Genomic DNA, 21,491 nt, shown 5'->3' with positions numbered 1-21,491 from the left:
CCCATTCATTGTTTAATAGCATGCTATTCAGTCTCCATGATTTTGAGTGTTTTGGGTTTTTACCCTTGGGGTTGGTTTCTAGTTTCAGACCCTTGTGGTCAGAGAAGATGCTTGATATGATTTCAATTTTCTTGAATTTGTTGAGGGTTGCTTTGTGTCCTATCATGTGGTCTATCTTTGAAAAAGTTCCATGGACACTTGAAAAGAATGTGTATTTTGCTTCTTTGGGATGAAAAGCTCTGTATATATCAGTTAAGTCCATTTCCTCTAGGGTATTGTTAAGTGACACAATATCTTTGTTAATCTTTTGTTTGGAAGACCTGTCCATTTTTGATAGTGGGGTGTTAAAATCCCCTACTATAATTGTGTTGCTGTCAATATCTTTCTTGAAATCCTCCAAGATTTTCCTTATGTATTTGGGTGCTCCTATGTTGGGTGCATATATATTTATAATGTTTATGTCTTCTTGGTGGATTCTTCCTTTGAGTATTATGAAGTGACCTTCTGGGTCTCTCTTTATGGCCCTTCTTTGGAAGTCTATTTTGTCTGATATGAGTATTGCTACCCCTGCTTTTTTTTCCTGTCCGTTTGCTTGGAAAATTTGTTTCCAGCCCTTCACTTTCAGTCTGTGTAAGTCTTTTGTCCTGAGATGGGTTTCTTGTAGGCAGCATATGTGTGGGTCATGTTTTCTTATCCATTCAGCTGTTCTATGTCTTTTGATTGGAGCATTTAATCCATTTACGTTTAAGGTTATTATCGATAGGTAGTTATTCATTGCCATTATTTCCTACCTGTGTTCCTCTGTCTTTCTCTTTTCCTTCCTTTCCTTAAAGCAGTCCCTTTAGCATCTCTTGCAGAGCTGGTTTGGTGGAGCTGTATTCTTTTAGACTTCTTTTGTCTGGGAAGCTCTTTATTTGGTCTTCTATCTTGATTGAGAGCCTTGCTGGGTAAAGTAGTCTTGGTTGGAGGCCTCTGGTTCTCATTACTTGGAATATTTTTTGCCATTCTCTTCTGGCTTGGAGCGTTTCCATTGAGAAGTCAGTTGCTAACCTTATTGGGGCTCCCTTGTATGTTACTTCCTTTTTCTCCCTTGCTGCCTTTAAGATCCTCTCTTTGTCTTGGAAATTTGCCATTTTAATTATGATGTGTCTTGCACTGGGTCTCTTTGGGTTCCTCTTGTTTGGGACTCTCTGTGATTCCTGGATTTGGGTGACTTTTTCTCTCCTCAGATTAGGGAAATTTTCCATCATTACTTTTTCAAACAGGTTTTCTATCCCTTGCTCTTCTTCTTCTCCTTCTGGTATTCCTATTATACGGATATTGTTACGTTTCATGTTGTCCTGCATTTCCCTTATTGCCTCTTCATTCTTTCTGAGCCTCTTTTCCTTTTCTTGCTCCTTCTGGGTGTTTTTTTCTACTTTATCCTCCAGCTCGCTGATCCGATCCTCTGCTTCATCAAGTCTGCTTTTCATTCCTTCTACTGTGTTCTTCAATTCAGAAATTGTATTCTTCATTTCCTCTTGGCTCTTGTTGATATTTTCTATTTCCTTTTTCATGTTGATATAGTTTGCAGTGAGTTCATTGTAGTTTCCTTGTAGTTTCTGGTAGTTCTCTTTGAGCTCAGAGAGCTCAGTGAGCTTCCTGATGACCATTGCTTTGAACTCAGTATCTGATAGTTGACTTGCCTCTTTTTCAGTTAGTATTCTTTCTGAGACTTCCTCCTTTCCTTTCATTTGGGAATTGTTTCTTTGTCTTCCCATTGTTTGTGAGGCTCTTCTTGTTGGCCTCTGCTTCTTAAATTGCTTTGTTCTGAATCCCTGGGTTTATGATATGAACTTCTATGGTAGAATGCCAATGGGATTCGGTGGTGCTGTCTCCTTACTCTCCTGTGCTCGCTGGTCTTGAGCTGACGTTTATGTGTTTAACACGGTCTAACTCTAGTCTTTTCAGCACTCCAGGTTTTGTTGTCGCACCGTCAGATCTTTCAATGTCCTCTCTTTGGTCTCTGATCTTCGTATATGCTGGAATACTGTTGGCTGTTCGCTCTGCTCCTCAGATCAGCTAGGTATTTCCCTGGCGTTGCGGGGAAGTGGATTCCGCTCCCACCTATGTTGCCGCCATCTTCCCCAGTCCATTTTTAATTTTTTGAGGTATCTCCATACTGTTGTCCACAGTGGCTCCACCAATTTGCATTCCCACCAACAGTGCAAAAGGGTTCCCCTTTCTCCACATCATGGCCAGCACTTGCTGGTTGTTGATATATTGATGATAGTCATTCTGACAGGTGTGAGATAATATCTCATTGTGATTTGAATTTGCATTTCTTTGATGATTAGTGACTTTGAACATCTTTTCATATGTTTATTGGCCAGCTGCATTCAGATCCTTTGCCCAATTATTAATTATACTGTTTGGGGGGTTTTTTTGGTGTTGAGCTTTATAAGTTCTTCATAGATTGATATTAACCCCTTATCAGATGTATTGGCAAATATGTTCTACCATTCTGTGGGTTTTATTTTTATTTTGTTGATTTCCTTTGCTTTGCAAAAACTTTTTAGTTTGATGAAGTCCCATTTGTTTATTTTTTTTATTTTGTTTCCCTTAACTGGGGGGAAATATCTGATAAAATGTTGCTACGAGGAATGTCCAAGATTTTGCTGCCTATATTTCCTTCTAGGGTTTTTATGGTTTCACGTCTAACATTACAGTCTTTAATCCATTTTGAATTTATTCTTGTGTGTAGTGTAAAAAGGTAGTCCAGTTTTCCCATCACCATTTATTGAATAAACTATCTTTAGCCCACTGTATGTGCTTGCTTCCCGTCGAATATTAATTGATTATAAAGATGTGGGTTTATATCTGCTCTCTCTATTCTGTTTCATTGATCTATGCTTTTATGCCACTACCATGCTGTTTTGATTGCTATGGCCTCATACTATAGTTTGAAAATAGGGTGATTCGTCCAACTTCATTTTTCTTTCTCAGGATCACTGTTGCTATGCAAGGCCCTTTGTGCTTCCACATAAATTTTTGAAGTATTTGTTCTTGTTCTGTGAAATATGTCATTGGAATCTTGATAGGAATTGCACTGAATCTACACATTGCTTTGGGTAGTATGGACATTTTAACAATGTTAATTCTTCCTATCTATTCACATGGTATGTGCTTCCACTTATTTGCATCTCCTTCAATTTCTTTCTTCAGTGTCTTATAATTTTCCGAGTACAGGTCTTTTACATCCATGGTTAGGTTTATTCCTAGGTATTTTATTCTTTCTGAAGCAATTGTAAATGGGATTATTTCTCAATTCCCCTGTTAGTTCATATTGGCATATAAAAATGCAACTGACTTCTGGATATTAATTTTGTATCCTGCTACTTTGCTGAATTCGTTTATCAGTTCTAGTAGTTTTTTGGTGGAATCTTTGGGATTCTCTATGTACATTTCAAGCCATCTGCAAATAAAGACAGTTTTGTTTCTTGCTTTCTAATTTGGATGCCTTTTATTTTTTCTTCCTGTCTGAGTGCTGTGGCTAGCACTTCCAGTACTATACTGAATAAGAGGTGAAAATGGACATTGCTGTCTTGTTCCCGGTCTCAAGGGGAATGCTTGTAGTTTTTGCCCATTGAGTATGATGCTGGCAGTGGATTTGTATTTATGGCCTTTATTATGTTTAGGTATGTTCCCTCTATTCCCACTTTGCTGAGTTTTTATCATAAATGGGTGCTGGATTTTATCTAAAGATAAATGCTGGATAAAATGCTTTATAAAAAGATGCTGGATTGCATCTATTGATATAATCATGTGGTTTTTATCCTTCATTTATGTGGTAAATCATATTTATTGATTTGTGAATGCTGTACCAAGACTGCACTCCTGGAATAAATCCCACTTGATCGTAGTGTGTGTTCTTTCTAACACATTGCTGTATTCGGTTTGCTAATATTTTGCTTCAGATTTCAACATCTATGTTCATTGGGATGTTGACCTACAATTTTCTTTTTCTTGTTGTTGTGTCTTTATCTGGTTTTGGTATTAGGATAATTCTGGCCTTGTAAAATGTGCTTGGGAGCCTCCCCTCCTCTTGAATTTTTTGAAACCTATGAAACCATCTATAGAGCTTTTGTCTGTTGGGAGTTTTTTGATTACTGCTTCAATTTCACTAGGTGTAATTTATCTATTCAGATTCTTGGATTCTTCCTGATTTGGTTTTGGAAGATTGTATGTTTCTAGGAATTTATCCATTTCATCCAGGTAGTCCAGGTAGTCCAGCTTCTTGGCATATAGTTGTTCATAATATTTTCTTACAATCCTGTGTATTTGTTTGGTGTCAGTTGTTATTTCTCCATTTTCATTTCTGACTTCATTTATTTGGTTCCTCTCTTTTTCTCTTGATGAGTCTGGTTAAAGGTTTGTCAATCTTGCTTATCTTTTCAAAGAACCAGCACTTGGATTCACTGATCTTTTGTATGGTTTTTTAAGACTATTTCATTTATTTTTGCTCTGATCTTTATTACTGCCTTCCTTCTACTCACCTGGGCTTTTTTTTTTTTGTGCGTGTTTTTTTTTTTTTTTTAAGTTCCCTTAAGGGTAAAATGAGATTGTTTATTTGAGCTTTTTCTTATTTTTTGAGATAGGCCTGTAATGCTGCGAACTTCCCTCTTAGGATTGCTTTCCCTGTGTCTCACAGATTTTGGATTGCTGTGTTTTCATTTTCATTTGTTTCAAGGTATCTTTGATTTCTTCCTTGATCTCATTGTTGACCCATTCATTGTTTAATAACGTGTTATTTAGCTTCCACGTCTTTGTGTATTTTTCAGTGTTGTTCTTGTGATTGATTTCTACTTTCATAGCACTGTGGTCAGAGAAGGTATTTGATATGATTTCAATTCTTCAATTTATTAAGACTTGTTTTGTGTCCTAACATGAGGTCTATCGTAGAAAACATTCCATGTGCACTTAAACATTATGTATATTCTATTGCTTTAGGGTGAAATGCTCTGAAAACAAATTGATGTTTTTGATCCATTTGGTCTAGTGTGTGTTTTTTTTAAGATTTTATTTATTTTGTTATTAGAGAGAGGGGAAGGGGAGGAGAAAGAGGGTGAGAAATGAGAAACATTAATGTGTGGTTGCCTCTTGCACGCCCCCTACTGGGGACCTGGCTCAAAACTCAGGCATGTGCCCTGACTGGGAATCAAGCCTACCACCTTTTGCTTGTCAGGCCCAAGCTCAATCCACTGAGCTATACCAGCCAGGGCTGAATTAGTGTGTTGTTTAAAGCCATTGTCTCCTGCTTGATCTTCTATTTGGAAGATTTATCCATTGAAGTCAAAAGGGTGTTAAAATCCTTGACTATGACTATATTTCTGTCAATCTCTCCCTTTATGTCCATCAAGATTTGCTTTACATATTTAAGTGCTCCTATGTTGGATGCATAAATGTTTAGTAGAGTTATGTCCTCTTGTTGGATTGTTCCCTTTATCATTATGTAGTGTCCTTCTTTGTTACTATAAACTTGGTTTTAAAGTCTATTTTATCTACTTGGATATACGTACTGCTACCCCTGCTTTATTTCCTTTCCATTAGCATGAGATATCTTTTTCCATTCCTTTACTTTTAGTCTGTGTATATCTTTCAATCTGAGGTGGGTCTCTTGGAGGCAACATATATATGGGTTTTGTTTTCTTATCCATTCAGCTACCCTATGTCTTTTGGTTGGGGCATTTAAGCCTTTTACATTTAAGGTGAATGATACATACCATACTTTGCCGTATAATAATGTGCACCTTTTGCCCAAATTTTTGAGGGAAAAATAAGGATGTGCATTATACATGGGTAGTTACCTGTTCATAAAATTTCTTGTACCGTGTAGCTATTCTTGTGTTTTGTAATTATCTGTTACATAAAGTTTCTTGTACCATACTTCAAAAAATGAATGCTAAAATTACTTCATAATACAAGAATAACAAGTATCTAAATATAAATAAATAATTGAATTAAAAAAATTAAACAAAAGATTTTTTTTCCTAAAGTTTGGGCCAAAAACGTGGGTGTGCATTATACTCAGCAGAATATAGTATTTAGTGCCATTTTATTGTTAAACTAAACAATGGCACTTTTATTGTTTTCTTGTTTTTTTTCTTTCTTTCTTTTTTTCTTCTTCTTAAAGAAAGCCCTTTAACATTTGTTGCAGTACTGGTTTGCAGTACTTTTTCTTGTCTGGAAATCTCTATGTCTCCTTCAATTTTAAATGGTAGCCTTGCTGGGTGAAGTAGCCTTGGTTGCAGGTCCTTGCTTTTCATCACCTTGAATATCTCATGCCGCTCCTTTCTGGCCTGAAATGTCTCTGTTGAGAAATCAAAACGCAGTCTAATTGGTGCTCCCTTGTAGGTAATTACCCACTTTTCTCTTGCAGCTTTTAGGATTCTCTCCTTGTCTTTAGGCCTTGCCATCTTAATTATCATACAGGTATTGGCATAGGCCTCTTTGGGTACAACTTGTTTGGGATTCTCTGAGCTTCCTGGACTTGTGTGTCTTTTTCTTTCACTAGGTTAGGAAGTTTTGGGTCATTATTTCTTTGAATAGGTTCTCGATCCCTTGCTCACTTCTCTTCTCCTTCTGGTATTCCCATAATGCAGATATTGTTATGCCTCATGTTTTCCCAAAGGTTTCTTACGTTGTACTCATTTTTTTTTAATTCTTTTTTTCTTTTTACTGCTTTGCTTGGGTTTTGTTTTGACCTTGTCTTCCTAATCATTGATTCAGCCCTCTGCTTCATCTAACCTACTGTTTATTCCCTCCAGTGTATTATTTATTTCAGATATTGCATTCTTTATTTCTGAGTGGTCCTTTTCTATGGTTTCTATGTCTTTTTTCATACTGTTGAGTATCCTTATAGTCATTACTCTAAACTCTTTATCTGATAAATTACTTGCCTCTATTTCAACTAGTTCTTCTGGAGAGTTCCCTAGTTGTTACATTTGGGGCCTGTTTCTTGGTTTTCTTTTTCTTTTTTTTTGATATATTTATTGATTATGCTATTACAATTGTCCCATTTCCCCCCCTTCACTCCACTCCATCCTACCCACCCCCTCCCTCCCACATTCCCCCCCTATAGTTCATGTCCATGGGTCATACTTACAAGTTCTTTGGCTTCTACATTTCCTACACTATTCTTACCCTCCCCCCTGTCTATTTTCCACCTATCACCTATGCTACTTATTCTCTGTACCTTTCCCCCCTCTCTCCCCCTCCAAATCCCCTATTGATAAGCCTCCATGTGATCTCCATTTCTGTGGTTCTGTTTCTGTTCTAGTTGTTTGCTTAGTTTTCTTTTGTTTTGGTTTTAGGTGTGTTTGTTAATAACTGTGAGTTTGCTGTCATTTTTACTGTTCATATTTTTTATCTTCTTTTTCTTAGGTAAGTCCCTTTAACATTTCATATAATAAGGGCTTGGTGATGATGAACTCCTTTAACTTGACCTTGTCTGAGAAGCACTTTATCTTCCCTTCCATTCTAAATGATAGTTTTGCTGGATAGAGTAATCTTGGATGTAGGTCCTTGCCTTTCATGACTTGGAATACTTCTTGCCAGTCCCTTCTTGCCTGTAAGGTCTCTTGAGAAATCAGCTGACAGTCTTATGGGAACCCCTTTGTAGGTAACTGTCTCCATTTCTCTTGCTGCTTCTAAGATTCTCTCCTTCTCTTTAATCTTGGGTAATGTAATGATGATGTGCCTTGGTGTGTTCCTCCTTGGGTCCAGCTTCTTTGGGACTCTCTGAGCTTCCTGGACTTCCTGGAAGTCTATTTCCTTTGCCAGACTGGGGAAGTTCTCCTTCATTATTTGTTCAAATAAGTTTTCAATTTTTTGTTCTTCCTCTTCTCCTTCTGGCACCCCTATAATTCAGATGTTGGAATGTTTAAAGATGTCCTGGAGGTTCCTAAGCCTCTCCTCATTTTTCCGAATTCTTGTTTCTTCATTCTTTTCCGGTTGGATGTTTCTTTCTTCCTTCTGGTCCACACCATTGATTTGAGTCCCAGTTTCCTTCCCATCACTATTGGTTCCCTGTACATTTTCCTTTGTTTCTCTTAGCATAGTCTTCATTTTTTCATCTAGTTTTCGAACAAATTCAACCAATTCTGTGAGCGTCTTAATAACCAGTGGTTTGAACTGTGCATCCGATAGGTTGGCCATCTCTTCCTCACTTAGTTGTATTTTTTCTGGAGCTTTGAAGTGTTCTGTCACCTGGGCCATTTTTTTTTTTTTGTCTTGGCGCATCTGTTATTCAAAGGGGTGGAGCCTTAGGTGTTCTCGGGGCAGGGCGGGGTAACGCTGGTCGCTGTGCTGTGATGCTGTACGTGGGGGAGGGGCCGAGAGGGAGCAATGGTGCCTGCTCCACTCTCCACCGGATTTCAGCCATTCCCTCTGCTACCCACAATCAAACTGGGCCCCTCTGGTGCTGGTTCCCGAGTGGGTGGGCCTGTGCACACTCTAGGCCCCTGTGGGTCTCTCCAACGACCTCTCTTGTGAGGCTGGGAGTCTCTCCTGCTGCCACCCCAACCCCCACAGGCGTTTTCAATCAGAGGTTTGAGGCTTTATTTCCCCAAGCTGGAGCCCTGGGTTATGCGGTCTGCTTCTCCCCGCCGTTAGTCCTGGTTTATCTATGTGCGAATGTGGGGCCGCGGGGTGCTACCCGCTGCTCTGCCTGCCCCGTTCTCCGCCACTCTGAGTCCAGCCCTCTCAGTTTATCTGTGCAAATGTGGGGCCGCAGGGTCTGCTAGTGGTCAGACTGCCTGCCCCGTTCGTCCCACACTCCGCCAGTCTCGGTCCCGCCACGGCAACACGAGTCCTCTCTGCCCCTGCTGCCTGTCTCCGCCCCACCTACCGGTCTGGGTGTATGTTTCTTTTTTATCTACTTGGTGTCGGACTTCCTTGCCGTTGGATTTTCTGTCAGTTCTGGTTGTGCGAGGAGGCGCAATGTGTCTACCTATGCCACCATCTTGGTTCTCTCTCTGTATCTTGGTTTTCCATTTTGGCTGCCTCTTTGTTTTTGTTCTTTGTAACAGGTAGATCAGGAAGACTCTGGTCTACATATTACGTAGAAGCCCTGCCTGTGACTGGCCCTGGGCAACCTGTTTGAAGTTATGAGCGATCCACAGCATGTGGTTCCCTCAGCTGGGCCTAGGCAAAAAGAACCAGGCTGTGTGGCAAGGCTAGCTCTTACCAGCACCAGGCCAGGGGAAGGGTCTAAAGTCGCAGAGTCTGAGGGATCTGCCTCTGCCCACAGGCTTTCCTGTAAGGTTAATCAGTGAATGTCTTCCAGCTATACTCTTCAGCAGCAGGGCTTAAGCTCCACAGGTTGGAGCAGAGTAATTTCTGTGGGCGGGGCTACTGGTTCTCCTCAGGCTGATGCCATTCAGAGAGGAGTGCTCTACCTGGGAAAGATAGCACCTGCAGTATGGGTAATGACTCAGCACAGAGATCCTGGTGGCTGTTCCTTCAGCTCTCTCCCCAGAACCAACATCCCCAGACTTTCCTCAAATGTCTCTAGTCCACTCTACCCTCCCTCTGCTGGAGCTCAGGGTAAGTGGCTGCAAATGGAATTTTGTGCATTTTGCCACTTAAGAAACTCTTTGAGTCTCCAGCTGTCTCTCTCTGGTGGACAGAACCACTATTGCTTTTCACAGCTTTATGTTATTTGGGTTCCTTTCCTGGTTGTGGTGCTATAGGCTGGGGATCCCAACTTGGGGTTTAGACCCCACACTTCTCAGGGAGGAGCCCCCGGCTGCTGAAATATCCCTCCAGAACTTCAGCTGCTGCCCGTGGGAGCTCAGCCAGCCCTCTCACACCTCCTCCACACTCCCTACCTGTCTCATTGTGGTGAAGTGGCTCTTTCTGTCTGTCTGTGATTATAAGGCTTCTAAAAAGAATTCCAGCTAGTGCTCAGTTGGTTATTCAGGATGATTTTTCTATAATTTAGTTGTAACTCTAGTTTGATCCTGGGAGAAGGTTAGTGTAGCTTCCACTTAGTCCTCTGCCATCTTGGCCTAACCCAGGAAATTAGTGATTTTAGATAGATTGAGCAAAGTTAAGCTTTTGGCCAAATAATAAGAAATTCTTTTTTTAAATCCTCACCCAAGGATATGTTTATTGATTTTAGAGAGAAAGGAAGAGAGTAAGAGACAGACAGACAGATATCGATGTGAAAGAGAAACATTGACGGGCTACCTCCTATACACTGCACAATCAGGGATCGTACCTGCAACTTAAGACTGTGCCCTGAGTGGGAATGAAACCTGCAAACCTTCTGGTATATGGGACAATGCTACAACCGAGCCACTAAGCCAGGACACCAAATTATTAAATAGTGTGTAAAAAGAAATTATACCTTATAATTTACTTACATATGCAAAGGCATCAAGACTCAAATTCAAAACATTATACTTAGATGACCCAAGTATTTACTTGTGACTTGAGAATAAAAGTCATAACTCCCTAAACCTAACTAAGCTACTTGACAGAAAAATGTGCCTTATTTAGGAAGTTTCATAATCAATCGCTAAATTCAATTTCAGATATCCTGCAAAACATTCTAATACAATTACAAATTTAGTTTCTTAAAAACTAGAATATCCCACAAGTATAAGATTAGCTAATAATTCTTTACCTCTCCAGCACTTGCACATTCCTTGGCTCTCCTATGAAGTGCAGCCCATGTATCTTCATACCTAAGAACAGAAAAAAGTAATTCAAAATCCAAAAAAAAAATAAAATTTTCATGTTTCAAAACATTAAAAAAACTATCTAAAGATGAGCCTGGAACATCCTATGGTGTCTGAAAACAAAGAGCTCAAAACATATGGGGATATGTCACAAGGACACAGAAACCAACTTGAAGGGGCTTCCCATGGCCAAATTGAGGAAAGCTGACCACCACAATAAATGATAGTAATGGGTTATAACTCAAAAATTAAACAAACAGTCCTGGCTGGTGTGGCTCAGCTGATTGGGCATTTTCCCACAAGCCAAAAGGTTGCCTGTTGAAATCCCAGTCAGAGAACATGCATGGTTGGGGTGCATGAGGAGGGCAACCAATCAATGTTTCTCTCTCACATAGATGTTTCCCTCTCTTTCTCCCTTCCTTCTCCTCTCTCTAAAAGTAATAAAATTAAAAATATTAGCCTTGGCTGCTGTGGCTCAGTGGACTGAGTGCCAACCTGTGAACCAAAGGGTTGCTGGTTCAATACCCAGTCTAGGGCTCATGCCTGGGTTGTGGGCCAGGTCCCCAGTAGGGGGTGTGCAAGAGGCAACCACACACTGATGTTTTTCTCTTCCTGTCTTCCTCCCTCCCTTCCCCTCTCTAAAAATAAACAAAATCTTTTTTAAAAGTTTTAAAATTAAAAAAATTAAACATCCATGAGATCATAATGATTTAAGTAACTAATTAAAAAATAATAGAGAAAATCAACAAAACCAAAAATTGATTCTTCAAAAGATTAACAAAATGAAACTTTTAGCTAGACTAAGAAAATAAGACAAATAACTTTAGAAACAAAAAGGAAGGCATTGTTATCAATTCTACAGAAGTAAAAAGAATTATAAGAGAGTACTATAGATAACTGCATGTCAACAAATTAGACAAACTAGATGAAATGAACAAATTCCTAGAAACACAAAACCTACCAAGACTGAAACCCAAACAGAAAGTATGAAGAGAACCATCAAAAAGAAATTAAAGTTACATTGAAACAAAAATATGGGAACACAACATACCAAAAAGTATGCAGTTAAAGCAGTTCTAAGAGGGAAATTCATAGCAATAAACACCCACACGAAGAAGCAGGAAAGACTCCCCCAAAAAACAACCTAATGCTATGCTTTACGGAACTAGTAAAAGAACAAAGCTGAAGCTAGCAGAAGGAAAAATAATAATAAATATCAGATCAGAAATAAAACAGAGAACAGAAAAACAACAGAAAATATTAACCAAACTATGAGCTGTTTCTTTGAAAAAATAAAGAAAAATGACTCCTTTAGCTCAACTCACCAAGGAAGTAAAAGAGAGGACTCCGCTCTGGCTGGTGTGTCTCAGAAGACTGAGCACTGCCTACAAACCAAAGGGTTGCCAGTCCAATTCCTAGCCAAGGCACATGTCTGGGTTCCATGCCAGGTCCCCAGTTGGGGGCATGCGAGAGGCAACCAATCTATATTACTCTCGCACATTGATGTTTCTCTCCCTCTTTTTTTCCCTTCCTTCCCCCCTCTCTAAAAATAAATAAATAAAATCTTTAAAAAAATGAGCAGACCCAAATCAACAAAATTATAAATGAAAACGAGTATATTTCAACTGACACCCCAGAAATACAAAGGATCACAGGAAGCTGGTATGAACAACTATATGCTGACAAACTGGACAACCTAGAAAAAATTCTTAGAACCATACCAACTATCAAAACTGAGTCAGGAAGAAACAAAGTCTGAATAGACCAATTACTAGTTAGAAGGTTGAATCAATAATCAAAAATGTCCCAATGAAGACAAGTCTAGGATCTGATGGCTTCGCTAGTGAATTTTATCAAGCATTTAAAAAAGAGTTAATATAAGACCTTCTCAAACTGTTCCCCCAAAAAATATCAAAAAGGAGTACCTGTCTCAAACTAATTTTATGAAGCCAGCATTACCTTGATACCAAAGGCAAAAAAAAGGGACACTAACAGAAAAGAAAATTACAGACCAATATCCCTGATGAATATATTGATAGATGCAAAAATTCTCAATAAAATACTAACAAAACAAATTCAGCTGCACATCAAAAGAAACACTCTCCATTATCAAGTGGGATTTATACCTCAGATGCAAGGGTGGTTCAACATCCACAAATCAATTAGTGTGATAAATCACATTAACAGAATGAAAGAAAAAAAACATATGATCATCTTAATAGACATAAAGCATTTGACAAAATCCAACATCTGTTCATAACAAAACTCTTAATAAATTAGGTATAGAAGGAATGTATGTCAAAATAATAAAGGCGACAGCTAACATCATATTCAATGGTGAAAGCTGACAGCTTTTCCTCTCAGATCACAAACAAGACAAAGGTACACCTCTCACCATTCCTAATCAACATAATACCAGAACTCCTTGCCAGAGTAATCAGGCAAGAAATAAAAGGCATAAGAATTGTAAATAAAAAAATAAAATTGTCTTCATTTGCATAGATATTTTATATAGAGAAAATCCTGAAGACTCCACCAGAAACTATTAGACCTAACCAATAAATTCAGTAGAGTTGCAGGATAAAAAATTAACAGGATAAAAAAAAGTTGCAGGATAGAAAAATCAGCAGTGTTTCTATGCACTAACAACAAATTACCTGAAAAAAAAAAAAAAGAAAATAATCCCACTTACCATAGCATTAAAAACAATAAAATACTTAGGAATAAACTTAACCAAGGAGAAGATCTCTACTCTGAAAACAACAAGCCAATGATGTAAGAAATCAAAGAAAACAAAAATAAATAGAATATATCCTGTGTTCATGTACTGGAAGAATTAATATTGTTAAAATGCCAAAGTTACCAAAAGTCATCTATTGAATCAATGTCATCCCTATAAGATTCCAGTGGCATTTTTCAAAGAAGTAGAAAAGACAATCCTAAAATTTGTAAGGAATCACAAAAGACCCTAAATAGCCAAAGAAATCCTGGGAAAGAAGAAAAAGGAGGCATCATACTTGCTAATGCAAAGCTATACCATAAAGCAGGGGTGTCAAACTCATTTTCACCAGGGGTTACATTTTCACCACATCAGCCTTGCGGTTGCCTGAAAGGGCCAAATGTAATTTTAGGGCTATATAAATGTAACTACTCAACTAGGGGCAAGGAGCTCCATGCTGCCGCCAGCTGGAAACAAGGTGCCAGGCCAGATAAAACAAGGTGGAGGGCTGGATTCGGCCCATGGGCCTTGTGTTTGCCACCTGTGCCATAAAGCTATCATAATCGAAATAATACAGTAGTCACATAAAAACAGACAAATAGATCAATGGCACAGAATTGATAGCCCAGAAATAAATCTAAGATTATACGGTCAACTAATATTTGACAAGGAAGCCAAAAGTACTCAGTGGAGAAAAGACAGTCTCTTCAATAAATGGTGTTGGGAAAACTGGAGAGCTACATGTAAATCAATGAAACTATACCCCTATCTTACTCTACTCACAAAAATTAACTCAAAATGTATTAAAGGTAAGACATGAAACCAAGAAGCTTAAAGAAAACATAAAAAAGAAGCTCCTTGATATGGATCTTGGCAATGATTTTTTGGATATGACACCTAAAGCATGAGCAACAAAACCAAAAATAAACAACTAGGATTACATCAAACTAAAAATGTTTCTGCACAGCAAAAGAAACAATGAAGTAAAAAGCCCACAAAATCAAGAAAAATATATGCCAACCATTTATCTGATAAGGTGTCAACATCCAAATTATATAAGGAACTCACATGACTCAATAGCAAAAAACCCAAATAATGCAATTTTAAAATGTGCAAAAGACCTGAACAGACATTTTTCTAAAGAAGACAATATTGTACAAATGGTCAACAGGCACGTGGAAAGATGCTCAACATCACTGAAAATCAGGGAAATGCAAATGAAAATCACATTAAGATATCGCCTTGCCTGTTAGAATGTCCATCAACAAAAAGACAAGATAGAAAATGCTGGTGAGAACATGGAGAAAAGGGAACCCTGTGCACTCTTTGTGGAATTATAAACTGGTTCAGCCAGTTTATTAAAAACAGTGTGGAGGATGCTCAAAAAATTAAAACTAGAACTACCATATAACCAAGCAATTCCACTTCTGGGAATATTCCCAAAGGAAACAAAAACACTAACTCAAAAAAGATATCTGAACCCCTACGGTCAGAGCAGCATTATTTACAATAGCCAAGATATGGAAACAACCTACAGTAAGTATCTACTAACAGATAAATGGACAAATAAGCTGTGGTATAGCTATACAGTGGAATATTATTCAGCAATAAAAAATGAGGAAATCTGCCATTTACAATAACATGGATGGCCAAGGGGCATTATGCAAAATGAAATAAGTCAGATAGAGAAATACGAATACAATATGACTTATATGTGAAATAGGAAAAAAAATAAACCTACAGAGAAAAAGATAAGTCTTATGGTTACCACCAGTGAGGGGATAGGAGGAAGGGGAATTGGAGGAAGGTGGTGGAAAGGTACAAACCTCCAGTTATGAGTGTTAGGGATGTAATATACAACATGGTAACTATAGTTAACATTACAGTATGGTTTATATGCAAGTTGTTAGGATTTAAGAGTTCTCATCACACAAAAAATATTTCTTTTTTTGCTTTTCCTTTTTATTGTATAAGATAATGGATTCCAACTTAATTATTATGGTAATCATTTCACAATAGATGTAAGTCAAACCATTATGCTGTGCACCTTAAACTTATACAATGAAGTATCTCAATTACATCTCAATAAAACTGAAAAAACTTTTAAATATCTCCCCTAAATAAGTTCTGGACCTGACAGCTTCACTGATATTACTATACATATAAAAAAACTAATACTAAACCTTCTCAAACTCTTCCAAAAAGCTGAACACTCCTTAATTAATCTATAATAAGGGCAGCATTTCTCTAATACCTAAGCCAAAGACACTACAAGAAAACTACAGACACATATCTCTTACAAACACTGATGTAAAAATCCTCTACAAAATTCTAGCAAACTGAATTCAGCAGCATATTAAAAGGATTGTACACCATGAACAATTGGTTCCCCCCCACCTCCAAATGAAGGGGAAAAGACATGATCATCTCAATTGATGCTAAAAAAGCATTTAACAAAAGTTAATAACCACTCATGCTTAAAAACTGAAAAAAAAAAAACCAACCCTAGGAACAGAAACTATCTCAACATAACAAAAATAATATATGAAAAAAATCACAGCTAGCATCATACTCAATGGAGAAAGATAGAACACTTATCCAAAATCAGAAACAAGACAAAGATGATCACTTTTGCTACTTCTGTTCAAAATAGGACTGAAAGATCTAGCCAAGCAATTAGGCAAGACAGGGAAATAAAAGGCATCCAAATTGAAAGGGAAGAAGTAAAATTATATTTGTTTACAGACAATATTATCTTATATGTAGAAAACCCTAAAGTTTCCACAAAAACAAATCCTGTTAAAACTAATAAGTGAATTCAGCAAAGTAGAATAGAAATATCAACACACAAAATAAGCTGCATTTTTATATACTAACAATGAACAATCCAAAAAAAAGAAATAAAGAAAACAATTCCACTTGAAATAACATCAAAAAGGCATTTAGGAATTAACTAATTAGTGAAAGACTGTAATGACAAAAAGTACAAAACACTGCTGAAAGGAGGACAAAATAATGGAAAATATCCCATGTTCATGAATAGAAATACTTAATATTGTTAAAATGTTGTCACTAATACCCAAAGTGATCCACAATCTCAATTCAATCCCTATCAAAACCCCAATGACATTATTTGTAGAAGTAGAAAGAAATCCACTCAAAAATTCATATGAAATCTCAAGAATCCCTAAATAGCTAAAACAATCTTGAAAAAAAGAACAAAGTTGAAGGACTCACACTTCCTGATTTCAGAACTTACTATAAAGTTATAGTAATCAAATCAGTATGGTACTGGTATAAAAACAGACATACAGATCAATAAAATGGATAGCCCAGAAATAATCCCTCACATATATGGTCAAATAATTTTTGACAAGGGTGCACAGGCCATTCAATAAGGAAAGGACAGTCTTTTCAACAAATGGTGCTTGAAAAGCTGGATATCCAATTGCAAAAGAATGAAGCTGGACCCTTACTTAAAACTGTATACAAAAATTAACTAAAAATGGATCAAAAGTACAAACATAAGAACTAAAACTATAAAACTCTTGGAAGAAAACATGAGGAAAAGATTAATTCATTTTATTTGGCAATGATTTCTTGGATATGTCATCAAAGGCAGAGGCAACAACAACAACAAAAATTAAACAAATTAGACCATCAAAATTAAAAACTTGTACACCAAAGTATACAATCAACAGAGTAAAAAGGCAATTCACAGAAGGGGGAGGGTATTTGCAAATCATGTATCTGATAAAAAAATTAATATCCAGAATATGTAGAGAACTCCTAAAACAATAGAAACCACCACTCTATCCAAAAATGGGCAGAGGACTTGAATATACATTTTTCTAAAAATACACAAATGGTCAATAAGCACAGGAAAAGATGATGATCATCATCAATCATTAGGAAAACACAAATCAAAACCACAATAAGATATCACCTAACACCTAATCATAATATCTACAAACAAACAAATAAAAAAAACTGAAGAAATAAGTTTTGGTGAGGATGTAGAGAAAAGGGCACTATTGTACACTGTGGGAATTGTACGCTGTGGGAATGTAAAATAGTACAGCTGCTATGTTAACTAGTGTAATAGTTCTTTACAAAATTAAAAATAGAATTAACATATGATACAGTAATTTCACTTCTGGTAAATACCCCCAAAAACTAAAAGCAGGTCTGGAGGAGGTATTTGTGCACCCATGTTCACTGCAGCATTATTCACAATAGCCAAAGGTGGAAGCCACCCAAGTGGTCACTAAAGGATGAATGCATAGGAACAATATGGTATACAGTCAGGCGTCACTTAACAACGGAGATGCATTCTGAGAAATGTGTCACTGGTGATTTTGTCATTGTGCTAACAGGAGTGTACTTACACACACGTAGATGTTATAGCCCACTGCACACCTAGACTATACGATATAGCCTATTGCTCCTCAGCTACACAAACCTGTACAGAATGTTACTATACTAATTACTGTAGGCAACTGTAATGCAGTTCTGTTTGTGTATCTAAACACAGAAAAGGTACACTAAAAATATGGTATAAAAGATAAAAATGGTAGACCTGAACAGGGCACTTACTGTGTACGGAGCTTGCAGGACTGGACATTGCTCTGGATGAGTCAGTGAGTGATTGTGAAGGGAAAGGGACAATGGGGAGTTGTTGTTTAATAGGCAGACTTTCAGTTTTGCAAGATAAAAAGAGTTTTGGAGATTGGGTGCACAACAGTGTGAATGTACTTAACACTATTGAATTGGACACTTAAAAATGGCTAAAATGGTAAATGTTATGTGTATTTTATCACAATTTTTAATTATTAAAAAAATTATGGTTTAGATATCTGCTATTTGAAATGGTTTTTCTTCAACTCAATATTAGTTCTAAAGAGAAAAGACTTTCTTGTGACAAAGAAACCATGAGCATAATAAGTACCCATAATAAAGTAATGACTAGTAAACACAATACTGATCAGTCTGCTCAAAGTCTTGATGGCCTTGGTACTAATCTGTAAAAAGTAAAAGCCCCTCAGAGAAGCAAATGATTCCCAATCACCATGTTCAGATAAAATTTAGTTGTTTTAAGGTTTCTATCTGCCAAATTATAAAATATTTTTAGATAATAAAATAGTCAGAAGCATAATCTTCTTATTTAAATGAAAATACTTACCTGCTAAGTAGTTCTAGTCCAGCAGAGTATTTTGGCAACGAGGAAACAGTCCTGCCAAAAGAAACACTTACTTAGGAAAAAAAATTACATACAAGGATTATGACGTTGTCAATTGTAATGTGAAATATTTAAAATGACAACTTACCTAAACTTTTAGAGAAATCTATTGCTTTATTTGAAAGTTCATGTACCATAGTATCTCTATCAACCATCACTTTGCTCTACAGATTATTTTCAGAATTAATAATATAATAAATACTTTAATGTAGGGCAAAATAAGAATTATTTTTAAGTTCATGATTTCTAGGCTTAAAGTGAAATTTGGTCATATGCTTTACTTTATTAAAAATGACACCAGCTGGTGGCAAGATGGCAGTGGAGTAGGAGAGTTTATCTCACACTGCCTCCCAGAACCACGCTGAAAATAAAAATAATGAGGGGAACATCAACCCGAAATAAACAACTGAGGACTATCAGGGGAGGAGATACTTAACCAAGGACAGGTGGAAACCACCTCATGAGCAGTAGGAAAGGGCAGGGACTCGAAGGGGGCTGGCACTGCTTTTACAGGCAGCAGCCAGCACCAATTTTATGGGTGGTAGCTGAGGCAGTCGCACAGCTGAGGGAGCTTCCCCTAGAGAGGAGTGAGGCCTGGACCTCAGACCGGGTTCCCAAGCACGAGCACGAGTGTTGGGATCACCCACCCATGCAGCATCCATCCAGTGATGAAAGGCCATGGATTTCTTTTGCCTAACAGAGAAAGATGGATCCCACTGGAGAGAGAGCCACCATTTTTTTCTTTTTTTCCCCTTTCTTTTGTTCTAATGGGCTAATGCACAGGATTCGCATTCCCAGCCACTCACCTTTGGCTCAGGCAAAGGGAGGGCAGCATTGTCTGAGGTCTGGCAAGGAGAATCAGGAGTGGGAGGCTTGGAGGAGAGCTATTGGGGAGCTGCTACTGGGTTCCTGGTGCTGGGCTATAACACCATACTGTAGCAGCCATTTTTCTTGAAAAGAGCAAGCCCCTCCCAGGGTAAAAACAATTACCCCATCCTGTGGGAAAACCCACTTGCCCCAGCCTCTGAAAGCATCCTAGCCCCATCCTCTGGAATCCCCTTTGCCACACTGTTTGAAATCCTGCTTGCCCCAACCAGCGTATTCCTTACTTTCCCCCAACCTGCATCTTATTCCCTGCCAAGAAGACAGCAACATAGGCAGATTCAAGGGGTATTAGAGACTGGCTTTAGGGCACAGCCATTCCATAAACTCTCCTGGGAACCAGACTGTTGCCTCCCCCTCACCAGAGAGCCTAGGAATGCCATCAGATCCAAATTCTTGGCTCTGGAGGCCCCACCTGCTACCTTACTAGGGACTTCGCCCTGCAGAGTTCAGGGGAAAAATCTGGGACAGACTTAGATGTGTGAACACATCCACCATTTTCCCTGAAGTCTGAACAGCACCTTCCACAGGAGATCCAGGGGTCCTACCATCCCAATTTGACCAGAAGCCCTCTCAGAAACATATAGGGTAGCAGCTACACTAATGGCAAGATAGCAGGCAGAGGCCAGTGGAAGAGGGTAACTATGGTGCTTTCTGCCATTAGTGCACGCAGCCCTGTGCCTAGCGCAGCTAAACAGCCAGCAACACAGTGCACTGAGGACCACCCTGGATGCAGCCAAGCATGGAGGAGATAGCCACTGAATGTGAATCGCTTTTAGCTTCAAACAGGCTGCCTACAGCTAGATAGGGAAAACATCCGACATTGGCTTACACCAGCTTCAGAAAACCAGAGGAGTATCCAGAAGGAGAAGCCAGCAGACAAGCACTAAATTCTGCTGGAACAAATACTACCTCAATCTTTTTCATTATATGCATTTTTTCTTTCACATAGCTTTTTAACCTTTTTTATTCAATTTTTTCCTATTTTTTCACTATTTTTTATTACAAATCTCATATTTTACTCTTCCCTTTTCTTACTCCATTTTGCCTTCTTCCTCCTCTTTCTTATTTTTGTTGTAAATATTATCTTTTCCCTTTCTTCTCCTTATTTCTATTCTTTTATCATTTCTCCTCCATCCTCTCAAAATCATTTGTATTTCCTTTAGTCATCTCACATTCATTTTTTCTTTCTTATAATATTCTTATTCTCTTTCCACCTTTAAGCACCTCTACAACAGCGTACAAGACATGAGGAGGTTGAGACTCTGTCAGCCAGCCAAAGGGGAGGACCCACAAATGCATGAGCCAACAACAATCAAAACCCAAAAACAGTAAGAGAGCTCACATAAACTGCATAAAGGGCATCCCTAGAGCATCCAGCTCAGGAGATCAAGGAGACTGAACCACCGAGTTTCACAGAAAAACTACCACAGAAGGCCACCCCATGAAGTCAGGGAGTCACATCAGATCAATCTAATACATAGAAACAAACAAAAAAGAGTTTGTTTCCTAAAATGAGGAAACAAAGAAACAACCCCCAATTGAAAGGAAGTATCCCCAGAAAAGGAGCTAAGTGAAATTGAGGCAAGCAATTTACAGACACAGAGGTTTAGAAAATGGTTGTAAGGATGCTAAAGGAACTTAGTGAGAACTGCAAGGAACTTATTAGAGCTACAAGGATCTTAGCGAGAACTACATCGGCGTGAAAAAGGACATAGAAACTACTATTAAGAACCAGGTGGGGAGCTTGCCACCAAGATGGAGATGTAGGTAGATACGCTTCACCTCCTCACACAACCAAAGGAGGGATAACAACCAATTTACAGACAAAAACCAACCAGAACTGCCAGAAAATAGAATTGTATGGAAGTCAGACAACCAAGGAGTTGAAGAAGAAACATTCATCCAAACTGGTAGGAGGGGCAGA

The 21,491-nt window shown here is 38.2% G+C and overlaps 1 protein-coding gene across 2 annotated transcripts in view; it reads right to left on the bottom strand.

Annotated features, from left to right (window-relative positions):
* Positions 1-21,491, bottom strand: part of DTNBP1 (dystrobrevin binding protein 1) — a 182,756-nt gene that overhangs the window by 143,227 nt on the left and 18,038 nt on the right. For both annotated transcript variants that reach the window (XM_024565377.3, XM_024565378.3), the window contains exons 3-4: positions 18,626-18,676; positions 10,670-10,730 (exon numbers count right to left, since the gene is read on the bottom strand). In XM_024565377.3, coding sequence (XP_024421145.2) covers positions 10,670-10,730; positions 18,626-18,676 — 112 coding nt within the window. The remainder of the gene's footprint in view (positions 1-10,669; positions 10,731-18,625; positions 18,677-21,491) is intronic.

The sequence above is a fragment of the Desmodus rotundus genome, chromosome 3 (genome assembly GCF_022682495.2).
Source record: "Desmodus rotundus isolate HL8 chromosome 3, HLdesRot8A.1, whole genome shotgun sequence".
NCBI lineage: Eukaryota > Metazoa > Chordata > Mammalia > Chiroptera > Phyllostomidae > Desmodus > Desmodus rotundus.
The sequence above is the reverse complement of the archived record's forward strand: the minus strand, read 5'-3'. Positions and strand labels throughout refer to the sequence as shown.